At 40.8% G+C, this 17,194-nt stretch overlaps 1 protein-coding gene across 2 annotated transcripts in view; it reads right to left on the bottom strand.

Moving 5' to 3' along the window:
• The window catches only part of PTPRG (protein tyrosine phosphatase receptor type G), a 768,800-nt gene that overhangs the window by 562,660 nt on the left and 188,946 nt on the right, over positions 1 to 17,194 (bottom strand). For both annotated transcript variants that reach the window (XM_052648333.1, XM_052648342.1), the window contains exon 2: positions 4,122 to 4,232. In XM_052648333.1, the coding sequence (XP_052504293.1) occupies positions 4,122 to 4,232 (111 nt within the window). The remainder of the gene's footprint in view (positions 1 to 4,121; positions 4,233 to 17,194) is intronic.

The following is a 17,194-nucleotide window of genomic DNA, read 5'->3' as shown; positions in this document are numbered from 1 at the left end:
TTTTCTCAGCGTAATTCTGTATGAACTACACCAAAAGGTGTTCCCCCCTTTTTCCTGTTCTTGGTATAAAGAAAATATATCCAAAGATATAAAGCAATCTTGAAGTTACATTAACAGTTAATGATAATAATCTTACATTTATGTTCTGTTTCATTTCTCCAATGCATGATGTTTTCACACTAAACTCAGACATTATGACCACTCCTTTTTAGAGTAGAAATAACTAAGAACCAGAGAGACAGTCTATCCTCAGATGGGCACAATGGGACTAAAACACCAGTCTCCAGGCTCCTCAATAAACAGTCCTCTATCCTAAAGCTGCTGGTGTTCACAGTGGCATCATATGATAAGCCTATGAGTAAGGTTGTTGATCATTTTCAAATATAAATAGGTTGCAGACATTATCCAAGATGATACAGTGACATTGAAATCACTTAGATAGTCTAACGTGGTAAGTCACACTATTAACGAAATACGATCATGACAATATCCTTAAAGCAAGTTCTCCACAGCTCAACTACTTACGTAACTCTCCTCAAGTGATCGGTGGGCTGACTGGGTGGGCTGCTACCAGAATAACCAGATCAGCATCATTCACCAAACCCCACCCTGTACCCAAAGGCAACCTAATGATGAAGAAGGACACCAGAACCCAGGCGCCCCAGGCCCACCAACACTGACTCCTCTCCCTGTTCCACCTCCTAAAATATATCACTTCCTCATCTGTATTCTTCCCAGAACTTTGCAAAAGCAGGAACACAAGGATCACTAGAATGCTAACTAGAACATTTGCTGGGGACATTTCAGCTCAAGGGAAATGCCAAGGCCAGAAGAAAAAGAGAGACATGTTCCCAATCTCCACACAGTTTTGTTTCTGAGTCAGGCTAACAATAGGGGCAGGAGGAGAAGGGGACGACAGAGGATGAGATGGCTGGATGGCATCACCGACTCGATGGACATGAGTTTGAGTAAACTCTGGGAGTTGGTGATGGACAGAGAGACCTGGCATGCTGCGATTCATGGGGTCGCAAAGAGTTGGACACGACTGAGCGACTGAACTGAACTGAACATCTGCTCAAAACCCCAGGCTGCACCAGTGTGATCAGGAGCTGGCAAACCTTTTCCGTAAAGGGCTAATTGATAATAGTCTAGGCTTCTTGGTCAAAGTTCTGTGTGGTAACTACTCAACTCTGCAGTCTTAACAGGAAAGCAGCCATCAACAATAGCCAACAAAATGGATATGGTTGTGTCCCAATAAAAGTACACACAAATACAGGTGGATGTTTGTAGTCTGCCAAGCCCTGAACGGGAGGATAGTTTGTTCGCTGAACCTTCATTCCCAAATCTCAAATGGGCGACTCTTATGAATTACGGCTGATATAATTTAGCTTGCTGAGCTCCAAGTATTACCTAGGGATCTCCCAGTAACAATCATAGCACCCAAAAGAGAATTCCAATAACAACAGTATCACCAGTAGCAAAAGGACTAATAGTGTGAAAAGCAGCAAAAAGTAACATTAGGCACTTTATGCCCACAATTTGTTAAATTTTTCACACACATCTCATTTCATTCCCATTAATAGCTTTATGAGGGAAGTGCTATTAATTATTCCTTTTTCAAAGATGGGAAGACTGAGGCTCCAAGCAGTTAAATGCCTTCCCAACATCATGAAGATATTAAGAGGTATTAATGGTAGATATTAATCTGAACCACAGTCTACATACGTGACTTGAAAATTCACATTGTCACACACAACACCGCCCCCCGCCCAAAGTATAACAATGCCTTATCTTAGGAAGAACTAATACAAATTTGTGAATTAGAGTCATGAGGTTAACATCTGGGCCATTAAACCCCTCTCTCATGAAGTGGACTACTTCACTATTGCTCAATTCAAAACCATTTCCCTTTGCAAATAATGACCTTTCATTCGGCAGTTCAAGCGCCGAAGAACACCCTAAGAGTTCTTGACGTGAAAACCAGTATTTCACCACTTTGCTGAAAATAACCATTGATACCATGGAATGTTCCAGAAGATGACTATCAACCTCAACTGGTAACTCTCTTGTGCTTTTCTTCTCCTTGTACTTTTGTTTTTCCCATTATGCCTAGCAAGTTACTTCAGTGGTTCTTCTAAGCCAGTCTATACTCTTCTAAGGGATTCTTCAAATAACTGCCTTATCCTGGCTCCAGAATAAAGCGCAACTAAAACCAGGGTTGACAAACTATAGCTTGTGGACCTTATCCAACCAGCCACCAATTTTAGTACAGCCTGCAAAGTAAGAATGGTTTCTCTATTTTTAAAAGGTTGAGGGAAAAAAAACTAAAATGTAAGATTTCCTGACACATGAAAATTATAATAACTTCAGATTTCATTGTCATAAAGAAATTTCTGCGAGGACACAGGTGGTCTGTCCAGCTACCTACGGCTGCCTCTGCACTACGACGAGAGTTGAATAGCTGCAACGGAGGTTGCAGCCCTGCAAAGCCCAAGACTACCAGATTCGTATGAAGAGCATGCCGACCCACTGAAGATAAACTATGAGCTTTTCCACAGACAGAAGCAGTTTTCAAATCCAGACACAATGCATTCCAGAAATACAAAATGGAGATTCATCAAGCCCAGGGTTAAGAGGATCAACCACTGCTCCACCCCAAAGTCCACACTACTAATTACGCCCAGTCTTAACTAAATAATGGGAAAAGTCACTGCCATCTGCAGCTGTATATGCTGATGTCATATAATTTCCAATTTCCCAACAGCATTATTTTCAAAATTGATGAACTATAAACATTAGGCCACTTTATGCCTCTTCGTAACTTCTATCAGAGACACAGAGAACAAAATGATAAATTTTCTTTGGGCTTCTTGGCAGGAAGCTATATATATATATATATATATATATGTAATTTCAGCCTTCATCTCCCAATTTCCTTCATTTATCAGAAATGGTGACAAAAAAGTTCTAATTAGATAATTCTAATCACAAGGAATGGGGTGTGATGGAAGACTTCAGAATCACTATCTGTTCTTGCAAAACAAAACAGATAGGCTATTCTCCCTGGAGGGGCAGGAGATTTATCAATAGACAAAAGGATGCAAAAAGCCAATAGATAAGGTATAATTAAAGATCAGGCCTATAAATTTTATACTGACATAAACTTAACAGGATTTGCAGGTGGAAACTCAGGATTTAAGACCAAGGTATAATCATGACAATAATACCTTTCAGTTCTATGAGCAACAACATAGAAAATGCGTACATTTATTATTGAGACTAATACTCTGTGCCTCCAAGCACTTTCACAAAAAAATTTGAATTATTCAGTGCTATAGTGATTTCCAAAGTGGTCTATCTTGCTCAAGAATTCCTCCTTAATTAGCTAAAAATACATTTCCCATATATTTTTGAGCATCAGAATCTCTTTTAGAAATAACAATCAACCTGTCTTCTTTTTGATAGTTGTTAGACGCATAAACCAGAAAGGCTTGTATATTCTTGTAGATTTTTTTTTCTGCCCCTTAAAATCTAAGAAAATTATTTCCAAAGTAGTATTCAGAGTTGTAACAATATGTACTCTCTCTTCACTGACTCGAAGGCGAAAAGTGAAAACAAAACTTGAAAAAAGCTACAGAAATATCGCAGTGGGCTGAAATATATAAAACTAGCAAGATCTGATTAGAAAATAAAGTTGCATTTCTTAGATTAAAGCATAATAGGTCGTTTTGATACGTGATGCTTTGCAATATTTAGCAGATATTTAGCAGCTCGAGACAAAGCTTATATTTTCTGCTCTCTGAAATCACAGCCTCTGGGAAGAGACAAAAAAAGGCTACGTCTTTCAGAAAATTACAAGTTTGGTACAATAACTCATTAACAAGTAAAGTTCAGAAATAAATGCAAATTGAGGGGAAAAGGCAGGTTGAGGAAACAGGTGGGAGAGATAAATTAAGGTTTATCACCTTGAGGAAAAACAGGCTTGAATATTTCAACTTTCAGGGAACTACAAAAGGTTTGAACAAACAGAAATCAGGCGTGAAACTGATTAAAAGTGTGCCTTTGAGTGTAATGGGACGTGAACTGGCCTGTATGATCGCAATGGGAACAAGGCAACTTACCCGAGTAGGCCCAGTATGGGTCGCCGGAAGCCTTGCGCCTGCGGATCTGCGCCTGCACCGAGCTGCCCTGTCTGTTCTCGTGCAGGGTCCCCACATAGCCCTCCGTCAACGCTGCAAGACAGGAGAGACACAGTGAGTCAAAACCGTCACCCTGCCGCACACGGGAGTGGTGTCAAATGCACACAGCCCTGTGACCTCCTGGAAGCACAGACCTTGTGGTAGCTGAATAGAACTTCCTGACTTCATAGAAGAACAACTACAGGAGAACCTCAAGAGATTACAAGGACCATCATTAATACTACTATGCGTTAGGTCACTCAGGCATGTCCAACTCTTCGCGACCCCATAGATTGTAGCCTGCCAGGCTCCTCTGTTCGGGGGCATTTCCGGGTAAGAATACTGGAGTGGGTTGCCATTCACTTCTCCAAGATCTTCTTGACCCAGGGTTTGAATCCTGGTCTCCTGCACCGGCAGGCAGATTCTTCACCGTCTGACCCCAAACTACAGTGAAACTTTTCTCCGTACCATGAACCTGAGGTGCACTAAACCCTTTACATGCATTATCTTATATAATTTGCAACACACCACCATGCAACAGATGCAGTGTTTCAGTAACGGGCCCATTCTATTGATAAGCAAAATAAAGCTTAGAGTAGTTGAGTAACTTTAACAGCTAGTAGACCTGGAACTCGCAGTTTTGGCTCCAACTGTGTGTATAAGCCTATATCCTAGGTGCAATATGCTTCCAGCCTTATTTAATATTCATTGAGCAAGGAGTCATTCCATCTCTTTTGTAGATGGAGGAATGAACGCTCAGGGACACTGAGTATGCAGCAGATCAAGGAATCCAACATAAGCATGCATGCCACAAAGCTCGGGCCTCTACCATCCAAACACAGCACAGTCTCAGGCCTGGGAGCCACCCCATGGTTAAGAACCAGTCCTCCACAAACTCTGGATCCCAGAGAGTCACCTATTATATCTGAAGATATGAAACTTGAAACCCTCCAAGGCCAGCAATGCTCAGAAAAGCAGCACCGTTTAATGATGCGTTCCTTTGAAAACTCAAAATGAATCCAATTTTCTACCCCATTATCAAGAGCTTCCATCTGCCTGCTATAGTGTTCAAAGCCCTCCCCTCCCAACCACTTCATGGATGCAAATTGCTTCTGTGGTGAGCCCACACCTGGCTGCACTGATGTGTGAGAAGACAAGTATCACAGGTGCCCAGAATCCAAAATGAATTGGAACTACACTTCAAACAATACATCCCAGCTGTCTGTGTTAATATTTAAATGTACCCAAACAAAATCAAGTGTGCCTTTGAAAAGCAAGGAAAATGGTTAGAGGAACTATATATTCAGTTTAAGACTCTGAAGGCACCAGGAAAGCACAATACAGTCTCTATTACAAATTAGCCAGAGTAGTGATAAAAATAATAATTTCACCATGATGGCATTAATTTTGTCCACAATGTGATGGTCATGAAGGAAAATCAGGAAATATGTAAGTATTATACTTTATGCTTGCATGTCAGTTGCCAGGACTGGCTTTAAAAGAAATAAAGCTTGAACAAGAGCTACTCCACAAATACAAGCCCTTTGGAGGGAAGTGAGAATCTTATAAAATCCAAACACACATCAGCAAAGTAAACCGGGTGTCATGTATGCCCGCTGTTTGGTCCTGAATGACAGAGTCAAAACCTAAGGTACTAACCATTTTATAAGAATGGTGACGGTTTAGGTACGGATGATCTAATCCATCCTACACTCTTGCAGGTGAGCCATTCTCAGGAAGTGGATCATTCTAAGTTTCCAGGGATCAAAAACAAAATTTCCCATCTCTTCATCTATTTCTTTCCTCCACTAAAGCAAATTAGTTGGTTGACTTCATGGTCTATTCATAGTAACTTGTGTTATCTTCATAATGACCCTATGAGGTTGCTATTTTTAGCTCTATTTTACAGATAGGGAAACTGAGGTTCACCCACATAGCCAAACACCCATTAAGAAGTTTCCTAAATTGTTCAGCTTATGTCTGTGTATATGGGAGACATTTTATGTATCTGTTTACTACACTTCTTAGAGCTGCTGCTGTCACTTCACTCATGTCCGACTCTGTGCGACCCCAGAGACAGCAGCCCACCAGGCTTCCCCATCCCTGGGATTCTCCAGGCAAGAACACTGGAGTGGGTTGCGATTCCTTCTCCAATGCAAGAAAGTGAAAAGTGAAAGTGAAGTCGCTCAGTCGTGTCCGACCCTCAGCGACCCCATGGACTGCAGCCTTCCAGGCTCCTCCGTCCATGGGATTTTCCAGGCAAGAGTACTGGAGTGGGGCGCCATTGCCTTCTCCGTTCTTAGAGCTAATTCACTCTAAATAATTACTCCCAAATAATCCTTCCTCTTTGCATGAGGACAATGAGTAAAAACCGTGCCCCCGTTCCTATACATACCACTGGGGCCAGGGGCATGGTTTGCAGTGATTCAGGAGAGTAAGTCAAACAAAGCCCACCTTCGGAGCTGCCAGGGCAACAGGACTGGCTGTCCCATCCATGACTTGTGACCTAGCCGGTGGAGTAAGGTATGGAGATTACCAAAAACAGAGACACTGCAACAAATCTCGACTATGTTATCAGGTATTTAAAAAGCACCACATGCCCAGAGCTGAAAAATGTGCTTTGCTCATAGTACCTGGTATCATCCTTTATACCAATCTTGTGAGGCTGGTAGGTTTAGCTTAGTGATATATATGTTTGGGAATGGGGACACCAGCCAGTCAGAGAGAGTCTTCTTTCTCTTGCTGAAGGTATTATGACAAAAGTTGAAGCCTCATGGGGGTGGTTGAGGGTCGAGCACAGGATCAGCAAAGGTGCTCAAAAGGAAACCAAGCCAGAAAATGCAAAATCTATGGATCAATTCGGTTGAAAAAATTGAAGATCAGGACAAAGCCAATTTGAAATCAACCCCTGGAAGGCTTATAGTTACATGACCAACTACCCACCAATGCTTACTTTTCCCCCAATGTCACTAACATGACCTTGGTGATGTCCTTTAAACAGGATACAATACCCAATAATCAATTTTTCCATGCAGAAAATGCTATTGTTGGACTAGAGTTCTCTCAACCCAAGCCGCTTTAAAAACAGAACAAAAAATAGAAGACCCTATGCACTGGACCCTGCCTCCAGAGATTCATCTTTAGTCTAAGGTGTGGAAGCAAAATAGCAGTATTTGTTGTTGTTGTTGCTAAACATTTTCCAGGCTATTCTATTTTTCAACCAGCGGTAAGAATGACAAACCTCCCTGCAGAGCTGGACGTTAGGCCCTGTTCATTGTGACACTGTCCACTCACGCTCACAGCCTGTAATTTGCCAGGTTAAATAGGCCTATCTTAATTTTAGTAAAGACCTGGCCAAAGAAATGAATAGCCTACTGTAAGAATCACACCAGTGTGGCATCACCCTGAGCAGTTAAGACAAACCTGAACCGAACCAGAGTTCCAGCCAGATTATGCTCACAAACAAATGAACCAGGTATAAAAGTAAAGAAGGAATGAGGTTATCCTTAAGGATATTATACACTTTATACCAGACCCACTAGAATCACAGTCTCCATACCTAGTATCCCCAGTTGTTGTTTTGTTTTTGCTAGAAAGTGTTTCATTTCTCAGTCAGTCATACATGAAGCATGTGTGCATGCTAAGTCAATTCAGTTCTGTCTGACTCTATGTGATCCTATGGACTGTAGCCCACCACGCTCCTCTGTCCATGACAGGATTTAGAAAGTGAAAAGTAGAAGTTGCTCAGTCGTGTCTGACTCTTTGTGACTCCAGGCCAGAATACTGGAGTGGGTAGCTTTTCCCTTCTCCAGGGGATCTTCCCAGCCCAGGGATTGAACCCAGGTCTCACACATTGCAGGAGCATTCTTTACCAGCTGAGCCACAAGGGAAGCCCAAGAATACCAGAGTGGGTAGGCTTTCCCTTCTCCAGTGGATCTTCCTGACCCAGGAATCGAATCAGGGTCTCCTGCATTGCAGATGGATTATTTACCAACTGAGATATCAGGGAAACCCTAAGAATATTGGAGTAGGTTGCCATTTCCTCCTCCAAGGGATCTTCCTGACTCAGGGATCAACCCATATCTCCTGTGTTTCCTGCATTGGCAGGCAGTTTCTTAACCACTAGTGCCACCTGGGAAGCCCCTTTATTTCTCAGAACCTTTGAGAATATTAGGGAGCAGCAAAGGAGAACAAAGCCCACCAGCAGTTGCATTACCCATCCTGCCGGCAGTGTGGCGCTAGAGTTCAAAGCTTCATCAGGTAAGTACTTTAGCCAAGTACTTAGAAGGAGACGGTAATCCCGACACTCTTTAACTGACTGCATACAAGCCATAGGTTTTAGGGTCTCACACCCGGCAGCTCTCCAAGCCCACTAAACTATTAGTGATAAAGCACGTCTACAAAGATATGTCCAACTCAAGACACAAGGGAGGTACACATCAGAAGATGCTCCCCTGACTGTGTGAAGTAACAGAACCCATTCCCCGAAGTGCAGTTATTTTCTTAGCCATCCAAACACATCCCAAGGTAGTGCAAGGCATCTGCTCTGGGCAGTGGGACTGCCTGTCTAAAGGGGGTTTCGCTTGGGCCAAAAGTAAGGGGCATGGCTTTGCTTATAAAGACAAACAGACCAGAAGTGACAGAGGGCGAGGCTATCCCACGGAAGGTGGGTTAACTTGGTCATCACATACCCCAAAGTACTGACGAATGACATAGGCTGAACCCAGCAAGGTGAGAATGAGCAGGAAGACTTGCTTTGGATGGACATGCTGTACAACCTATGAAGAGCACCAAGGTCCCTGAGACAAGAAGCTCTCAACCTACCTCACACGACAGAGCTTGATACATGGGATGCCCTCAGTAATGAGTGACTGGAGTGATTGAATGAACACACAAACACCAGAAAAACCGATGGTGTCTATGTTCGAGTCTAGAGTGTGTGTGTGTGTGTGTTAATGTGTGCTTTCATGAGCCATAAGCAAAAACACTGTCTTCCTCCCTAGTGTTTCACTTTTTAATCACTGCTCACCTATCAGAAAGAGCAAACATCTAAAACATGAAGCTAGAAGGAACTAGCTGGAGGATCTAACAGGCAATTTTTAGGAAGCATCTCAGAAATGAACCAGGTGGCAAAGATCTTTACCACCCCAGCACCAGATTTCTTTTAACACAGCAACTATTCATTAAAGGTAACTATATTTAGTATTTCCTTTTATTCTATCTATGTCAGTAGTGTGTGATTTTTTCCCCCTCATGATAACATAATCATGTATTACTTGTATCGCATAACTGAAAACACAATTTCAAGTCCCTTCTTCAAATGTATTTTGATCCTATGACAAAGTGCTCCCTAAAAGCAACTTTTAAAAATTATTTGAACAGCAGTCAAAAACTGTATACAGAGTATATTAAGCAACCTAACGTCTCACTGGCAAGGAGCAAAGATTTACAAAAAGAAACAATCTGTGGTTCCCAAGTAAAGATACAGACTCAGCATACCAAATTCAATCAATTTTAATACTCTCTGCACTCTTCTGAACTCCAACAGCCAACCAACGGCAGCATGGCAATGATATGGTGAGGTTATGAATCATGCTATTGATTTTCAATATCTTCTGTGAAGAAAATTAAATTATGTAAATGCATGCCTTTACGGATCCTTACCTTAATGTGAAATTGCTTACTTGCTTATGTCAGCAACTTAATTACACAATTAAAAATGGTGCATGCTTATGAAAATATCCAGTTTTACTTCTTAGAACAGACAGGAGTGTAAATCTGCCTATGGTTATCAGGTGACTATTAAGAAGGAGGAGTTGGTATTATGCAAACATATATTCCATATTCTTCCGAGTTCTGCAGCACCAAGCCCACTATGGTTTATGGAGGTGAAGTCATTTGAGAGCAAGAAGCTCAGAAGAGCTTGCAGTGGTTGGGTTCACAGTGATATAACAGGTGGAGAAGAAAGAAAGAATGCCCAACACTATATACTGCAATGCACTCCGCTTCAAAGAGGTGGTGTCTGATGACACTTGAACCAACACACACACACACAGATAACAAACCTGGACATGAGGAGTATTAAACTCGGGTAGCTTTCAAGAGTCTGGATAGTATAATAATATGACAAGACGATTTTACAAAAGGAAAATCCAGCTACTCCCATCATCCAGGAGAATGTGTCTCTCAATGCTGACAGGATAAAAGTAGAGATTTCAAAACCAATAGCGTTAACTAGCCAATGATTCCCAGGTCTCACTCAGCAGGGGGAATCTTCAGTTGGTTGTTACGCAGAAACCTGACTGAGTGACAGGTCTTTTCATCAGGGAGTCTTCATAAACTATCACCTCTCACAAGTTTACAGAGCCTACCTCATTTCCAGCCTAAAGCGAAAAAGATAAAAACGTTTCCAGACCCAAGGGCCCAATCCTTTCCTACAAAAATATCCTAAGAGCTTACCTACCACAGAAGATATCACCAAAATGATTTCCTATGTGCATGATTTAATTTCCCAGAGCCACCGGACAGAGTTTGTAACAATAAATGTTTTTATTCTGGGAATATAAAGGCAGCTGTGTATCCCATCTGCCTTAACAATATCTTCAGAAGGCTTTGGTGTGATTCTTTACTCTCAGTATTTTACAGAACTGTTGACTTGAGAGGGGACAGAAAGTTTCAAGCCATGTTTACTTGCTGGCTGAATATTTCTCACACAAAGAGACCAGCTCATTTAACACCATATTAAATAACGTTCCTGACATAGATGTCTTTCCATAGGTTTCCCTGTGAGAGAAAGATCACTGAAGCTACATAAGAATAAATAGTTACGGATGGATAAATAATGTTCTCTTTCAAAATTACAAATGTGTAAACAGAAATTACAGAGTCTGTTAATTAATGTCTGTTTTTGACAAAAGGATTCCATTTACACATGCATTTATATACGTGAAAATGAAAGAAAGTCAGAGGTGCCTCCAAAGAAAGGAAAACAGTGGCCACCAAGTCTTTCAAAATGACCACACTCTTCCTCCACGTTACTGTTTTATCTTACCAAAATGAATAACAATGTCCACTTTAGCACAGCAATGTTATGATATAGGGGAATGGGGGTGTGATGGTAGTTATGTAAAGGGGAAACCAGAGTCTGTTTATGAGGAGAACAGCTCCAAACTCCATCTACAACACAGTCACATATCTTGTATCCAAAACAAAATGTGTAGTGACACTTGAGGGTATTTCCACTTAACTATATGTCCAGTTCTAGGTAATTCCAAAGGGACTTAGAAGCCTGGGAGAATTGGTTAGCTTCCATCCAAAAATGAAAACGTCACAGAAATTCTGGTTCCCCAGTGCCAGGATGAGAATTACTTAGGACGATGGATGGATGGCTCTCATATTAAGAGTCCTAGTTCTCTGTCAGAGTTACTGCCAAAAAGCAGCCCACTACAATACTAGTAATAAGCACTCACATTTTCAAATGCAGAATGTCTATTTCCAGAATGGCAGACAAGCAGTTAAGCAGCCTGTTTATATCTATTATAACTGCTCATACAACAAACAAATTAAAGATCCCTCAAGGATGATGAAATCTCTATCAAGTATAATTTTCTCTAAATTTTAGAGTGCATTTAAGAACATTAAGTCCCACACAATAGTCTAAAATGAATAAATCTTTATCTTTTTTGTGACTACAATGGGCAAAAGTATCAAATTATAGTTAAAGTAATTAAATATTCCATCAGGCTCTCATCTCCTTTTGTGACTGTATTTCAATTAATTGCAGGAAAAGTACTTAGTGAGCTTCCCAAAAAGTAGAATCAAAAAGTGCATTCCTTTGTAACTACTGCATTACAAATGTTCCCTCCAGTTGTTTGTGATACTGAGCTAACCTCAAATACAATAGATTCTATTACAGTAGATTACCTATTTTATCACATACAAATGTACTTACTGTCCCAACTATAACAAAAAAAGTATTTTTCATCATCTAAAGTGATAAAGATACCTAATAAAGAGCCATGGAACTTTTAAGTAAAACAGATTACTAAAACTCAAAGGCAGTTCAAAGAAAGAAGAAATCACACAGCAATATAGTATCCTAGGGCTGGGAAATAGAAAACATTTTTACAGGCTTGTAAAAATGGCTTCAGACAGGTAGAGAGGCAAAATAATGAACTTCTCTTCCATATTTTACACTAAAATAACACTGATTAAAAAAGGGAAGAATTTTTTTCTTTTTAAATCTGACAGAGCTAAAAGAGACCCAAAAAACTAGAGTGATTCATCTGCTCTCAACTATGTCAGTTTTTAAAAGTTCAGAAATAAAAAAACACACTTCACAGTAGATCTGAGAAAAGGTACACTTAAATAACTGATTTAAATGGGGGCTCATCACATGTGTGATGAAAATCTGAAAAATATCTCTGTTCACTCTTGCTCAGAGGCACCCTCCTAAAAAAGAACTGGCCTCCTGACTTCAGACATCATACAGAAACAAGCAACCCTCTCAATCCATTTTACTACTGCTTGGTTCTCAAAGAATCAAGTCTCTAGATTCTTCAAAATTCTTGGGAAGATCATACATAGATAATATTGTAATAATGTCAACTGCCACAAATCTGTACTTCTCGTTTTACAACTGTGCCACCTGTTTGAATCCTTAGTGATCAACAGAACTGGCAGATTCAGCTTAGCCATCCCAACGGGTGGCCACCATGGTGAATGCAGGCATGGACGCAGATGTTTTGTTTCACCCACTGTATGTGTATACATGTGTTTAACTACTTGTCAACATGAAAGTGTGAGAAAGAACTCTAATATCTGTATTTATTCATGAGAAATCTGAACTTTGTTCTCAAACAGAAAAAAATATGCTATATAAGCAGTGAGTAGGTCTTCAGAGAAGAATCATGACCCCATCCAGTCCCACTGGTGATGTATACTTCTTATCTACTTTCTATAGGCATCTGGGTTTTCCACCCATGGCCTAACTCAGTAATAAGTTAGTTACTAACTCAGTCTTTGTCTATGAAAAAGGCACTATTAAAAATACCATCAACATAGTGACTCACATACTTCTTCCAATAAGGCTGCGGCTTAGGTACAATTATTCAAAAAAGGCATGTAACTTTTGTTGTGAACAGATAGCCTTGAACCAGATATTCCTCTCAAGCCTGCATAACTGACCCTATGCTACAGCAATTCTTCACAAAACTGAGTTTTAGGATTCATAACAACATCTGTGATTAATAGTTACTCCACCTGCTCAAAACTAAATAAGCATCACAAGTGATAAAGTTTCTCCATGGGCCTCTGAAAACTAAAACCCTAACAATTTCAAAAGAAAGAATTTGTCAAAGCCACTCCTCCCACCACTATTGCCAATTGTCTGAGGTAAAATCATGTTCTGATAGTTCCACCAGAAAAAAGTAGAGTGATTTTCCTAACATGATGTGGAAAATATCCAATTATAATTATACAAACATTGGCAATTTGTCTGTAAAAAGAAAGTCTCTTACACTGAAGCAGAAAGAAATACAAAGTTAAATTTCAGTTAGGGAAACAAACTGAGACACTAATTAATAAATTTCCTTCATTCATATTTTCTTTTGTTTAAAATTTATAGCTGGGACTGCCTGACAACTTTTTATCCCCGAGAAACAAAGAATAAACTTTAGAACTTGGGCCTTTTATATAGCTGAGGCATATATATACATATAGTCCCTATGAAATAGTGAATGAAAAATATTCAATGAGATGGGCATTTTTCATAGAACAAAAAGAAACCGGCAAAGAAAAAAACCCAACTTAAGTATTGTTGGGTGCCCACTGTAAAACTATGGCACATCATATCAAGTCTGGCAAAATGTGCCATAATGCACATTTCCAGAATTTGGAGAGAGTAAGCTCCACAGTGACAGAAATACCCACTAAGATAATTCCTGACCACAGAAGATGGTAGAAACACACTGAAGGCACAAGCCCTCAGGCCCTGGGCTCCAGGGTCACATACAGAGGCATTCCAGACACAACACAGCTTTCCCCTAGACCAGTCAGTCAAATGTGGTCAGACCTGACTAGCCTAGTGAACCCAGAAGCCGGTGCCTCTGGGGCCACGTTACAGGCACTACATAAATCCTGGCTGGCCAGCCACCCCGTGGCCCCCAGCTGTCTATGTCTCCAGAGTTCTGTACTGCTAGGCAACAAAATACCCACTCGACCTCCTAACCCTTTCTTGCCAAAAGGAAGATTTCTAGCAAACATGGTAAGGCAGGTATCCCTGGTCTTTCCAAGGCAGAATACGACAACACCAAGGAACTCAACAACACACACCATATAGGGAAGCCTGGCGTGCTGCAGTCCATGGGGTAGCAAAGAGTCGGACACGCCTGAGCAACTGAACTGAACTGAACTGAACATTACCCCCACCATCTTGAAGCTTTCTTTCCACTAGCAGGTTCAATCGATCCATAAATAAACTATCATTTGTGTACATGGTAAAACAAATACAAAAAATAAGTGAAACAAGCATGATGCAATAGGGAAAAATACTAGTAGGGAAGGAAAGTAAAAAGATCAGTCAATAAAGGAGATATCACTTTAGCTGAAGGCACTGATGCACCATATGGGAGGACAGAGGTCAAGATGGGGGGCGGGGGGAGCATGGATGAGGATACTGAGGCAGGAAAGATGGTGGCGTAAGGAGGCCAGCCTGGCTGAAGCTTGGTGAGCCGGTGTGGGGAGGAGGAGGGAGAGGGAGGGGGAGGAGGAGGAGGGAGGGGAGGAGGGGGAGGGGGAGGGGAAGGAGGAGGAACACATGCAAGACCCTGCAGGATTAGCTCTGAGTCAGTCTGGGAAAACAATGAAGGACTCCAAGCAAGCAATCAATGTCTCATACGTGCTTTCCTTTAAAACAGCTTTCTTGATACATAATGGGCCTTAGTATATTTACAGAGCTGTGCAACCATTACCATAATCTAACTGTATAACATTTTCCTCAATGTATGCTTTGAAAAGGTGACTCTGCCCTGGCTGGGATACTGGCAAGAGCAGAAAACAGTGGCTCATCACCTAGGCCCCCAGGGTGAATAAAGACACATCATTCATAAAATGTACATTTGCACCTGTGTCGAGGGTGGGGGGGGGGGGCGGTGGTGGGAAAGGGTTGTTCATGGAGAGAAAGCTTAAAACAAACAGTAGCCTAATATTCACATACACCTGACCAAAAGCCTACTTGGTTTATTTTCAGTTTTATTTTACTATTACTTTCTACAATTTTCCCCTTTGCACCTTTTCACCTGAATTAGGATTTGCACTAGTTTAATCAAGCAATTAATTGCTTTTACATGTCCAATTAGCAAAAAGATAATTAATTAGAGGCAAATCAGAAACATCTATTTACAAACACAATGGAGGAAAAGAAAAGAAGGTAAGAATACTTATTATCACTATATTTTCTTTTAGAGCCAAATAGTGCATAACTATATTCTCAGTATCTTAATAAGAAAAAAAATTATATATAACTGCCTATATATAATGCTTGCAGAGGTATACACTGCCCTACTATAGATATTGAAGGTGGGTGAATTTTTTTAGCAATTTTATCATCATTTAAACATGGACAAGCATATGGCTTTGAGGCCAATTGGCTTCTCTCTGCCTCCCCAAATGATTCTCAAAAAAAACAAAAAACCCTCTATATTGGCATAAAGGCAGACACACAGATCAATGAAACCCTAGAGAGCCCAGAAAAAACCCACACAGATATGGACAATTAACTTACAACAAAAGAGTCAAGGATATACAATGGGGAAAGAACAATCTCTTCAAAAAAATGGTGCTGGGAAAACTGGACAGCCATATGCAAAAGAATTAAAACAGGCCACTGTATTACACCATACACAACAGTGAACTCAAACTGGATTGCAGACTTGAACGTTAGACCTGAAACTATACAATTCCTACAAGCGAATGGAGGCGGTAATCCCCTTCACATTGGTCTTAAAGAATTTTTTTTTTAAAGGGAGGGGATATGACTCCAAAGTCAAGAGAAACACAAGCAAAAATAAACAGATGGGACTACATGAAATTAAACAGCTTATGCACAGTGAAGGACGCATCCATGAAACAAAGAGGTAACCAGCTGAATGAGGGAAGATATTCGTGAATGATGTATTCAATAAAGATTAATATCAGAAATAAAGAACTCCTGTAACTCAACAACAACAAAAGAACCCAATTTAAAACATGGGCAGAGGCCAAAGAGACTTTTTTCCAAGACATACAGATAGTCAAGAGGCAGATAAAAGGTGGAAAGATGTTCAACATCACTAACAGGGAAATGCAAATCAAAACAACAATGATGTATCATCTCACACCTGTCAGAATGCTGTCGTCCAAAAGACAGCAAATTACAAGTGGTAGCAAGGATGTAGAGAAAAGGGAACTCTTACATTGTGTGTGGAATTGGAAACTGCAGCCACTATAGAAACTAGCACAGAAATTGCTCTAAAAATTAAAAACAGAACTACCATATGATCCAGTTATTCTACTTCCAGGTATTTATCCAAAGAATAAGAGAACACTAATCAAAAGGATATATGTACTGCTATGGCCACTGCAGTATTATTTTCAACAGCCAAAGTATGGAAACAAGCTAAGTGTTCACTGATAGATAAATGGATAAGAAGATGTAGCAGATACACCATGGAAGACTGTGTGCTAAGTTGCTCTGCTGCTGCTGCTGCTAAGTCGCTTCAGTCGTGTCCGACTCTGTGCGAACTCATAGACGGCAGCCCACCAGGCTCCCCCGTCCCTGGGATTCTCCAGGCAAGAACACTGGAGTGGGTTGCCATTTCCTTCTCCAATGCATAAAAGTGAAAAGTGAAAGTGAAGTCACTCAGTCGTGTCCGACTCTTAGCGACCCCATGGACTGCAGCCTACCAGGCTCCTCCGTCCATGGGATTTCCTAGGCAAGAATATTGGAGCAGGCTGCCATTTCCTACACCAGAGGGATC

Source organism: Budorcas taxicolor, chromosome 1, assembly GCF_023091745.1.
Source record: "Budorcas taxicolor isolate Tak-1 chromosome 1, Takin1.1, whole genome shotgun sequence".
Classification (NCBI taxonomy): domain Eukaryota; kingdom Metazoa; phylum Chordata; class Mammalia; order Artiodactyla; family Bovidae; genus Budorcas; species Budorcas taxicolor.
This window is presented reverse-complemented; position numbering and strand designations above follow the sequence as displayed.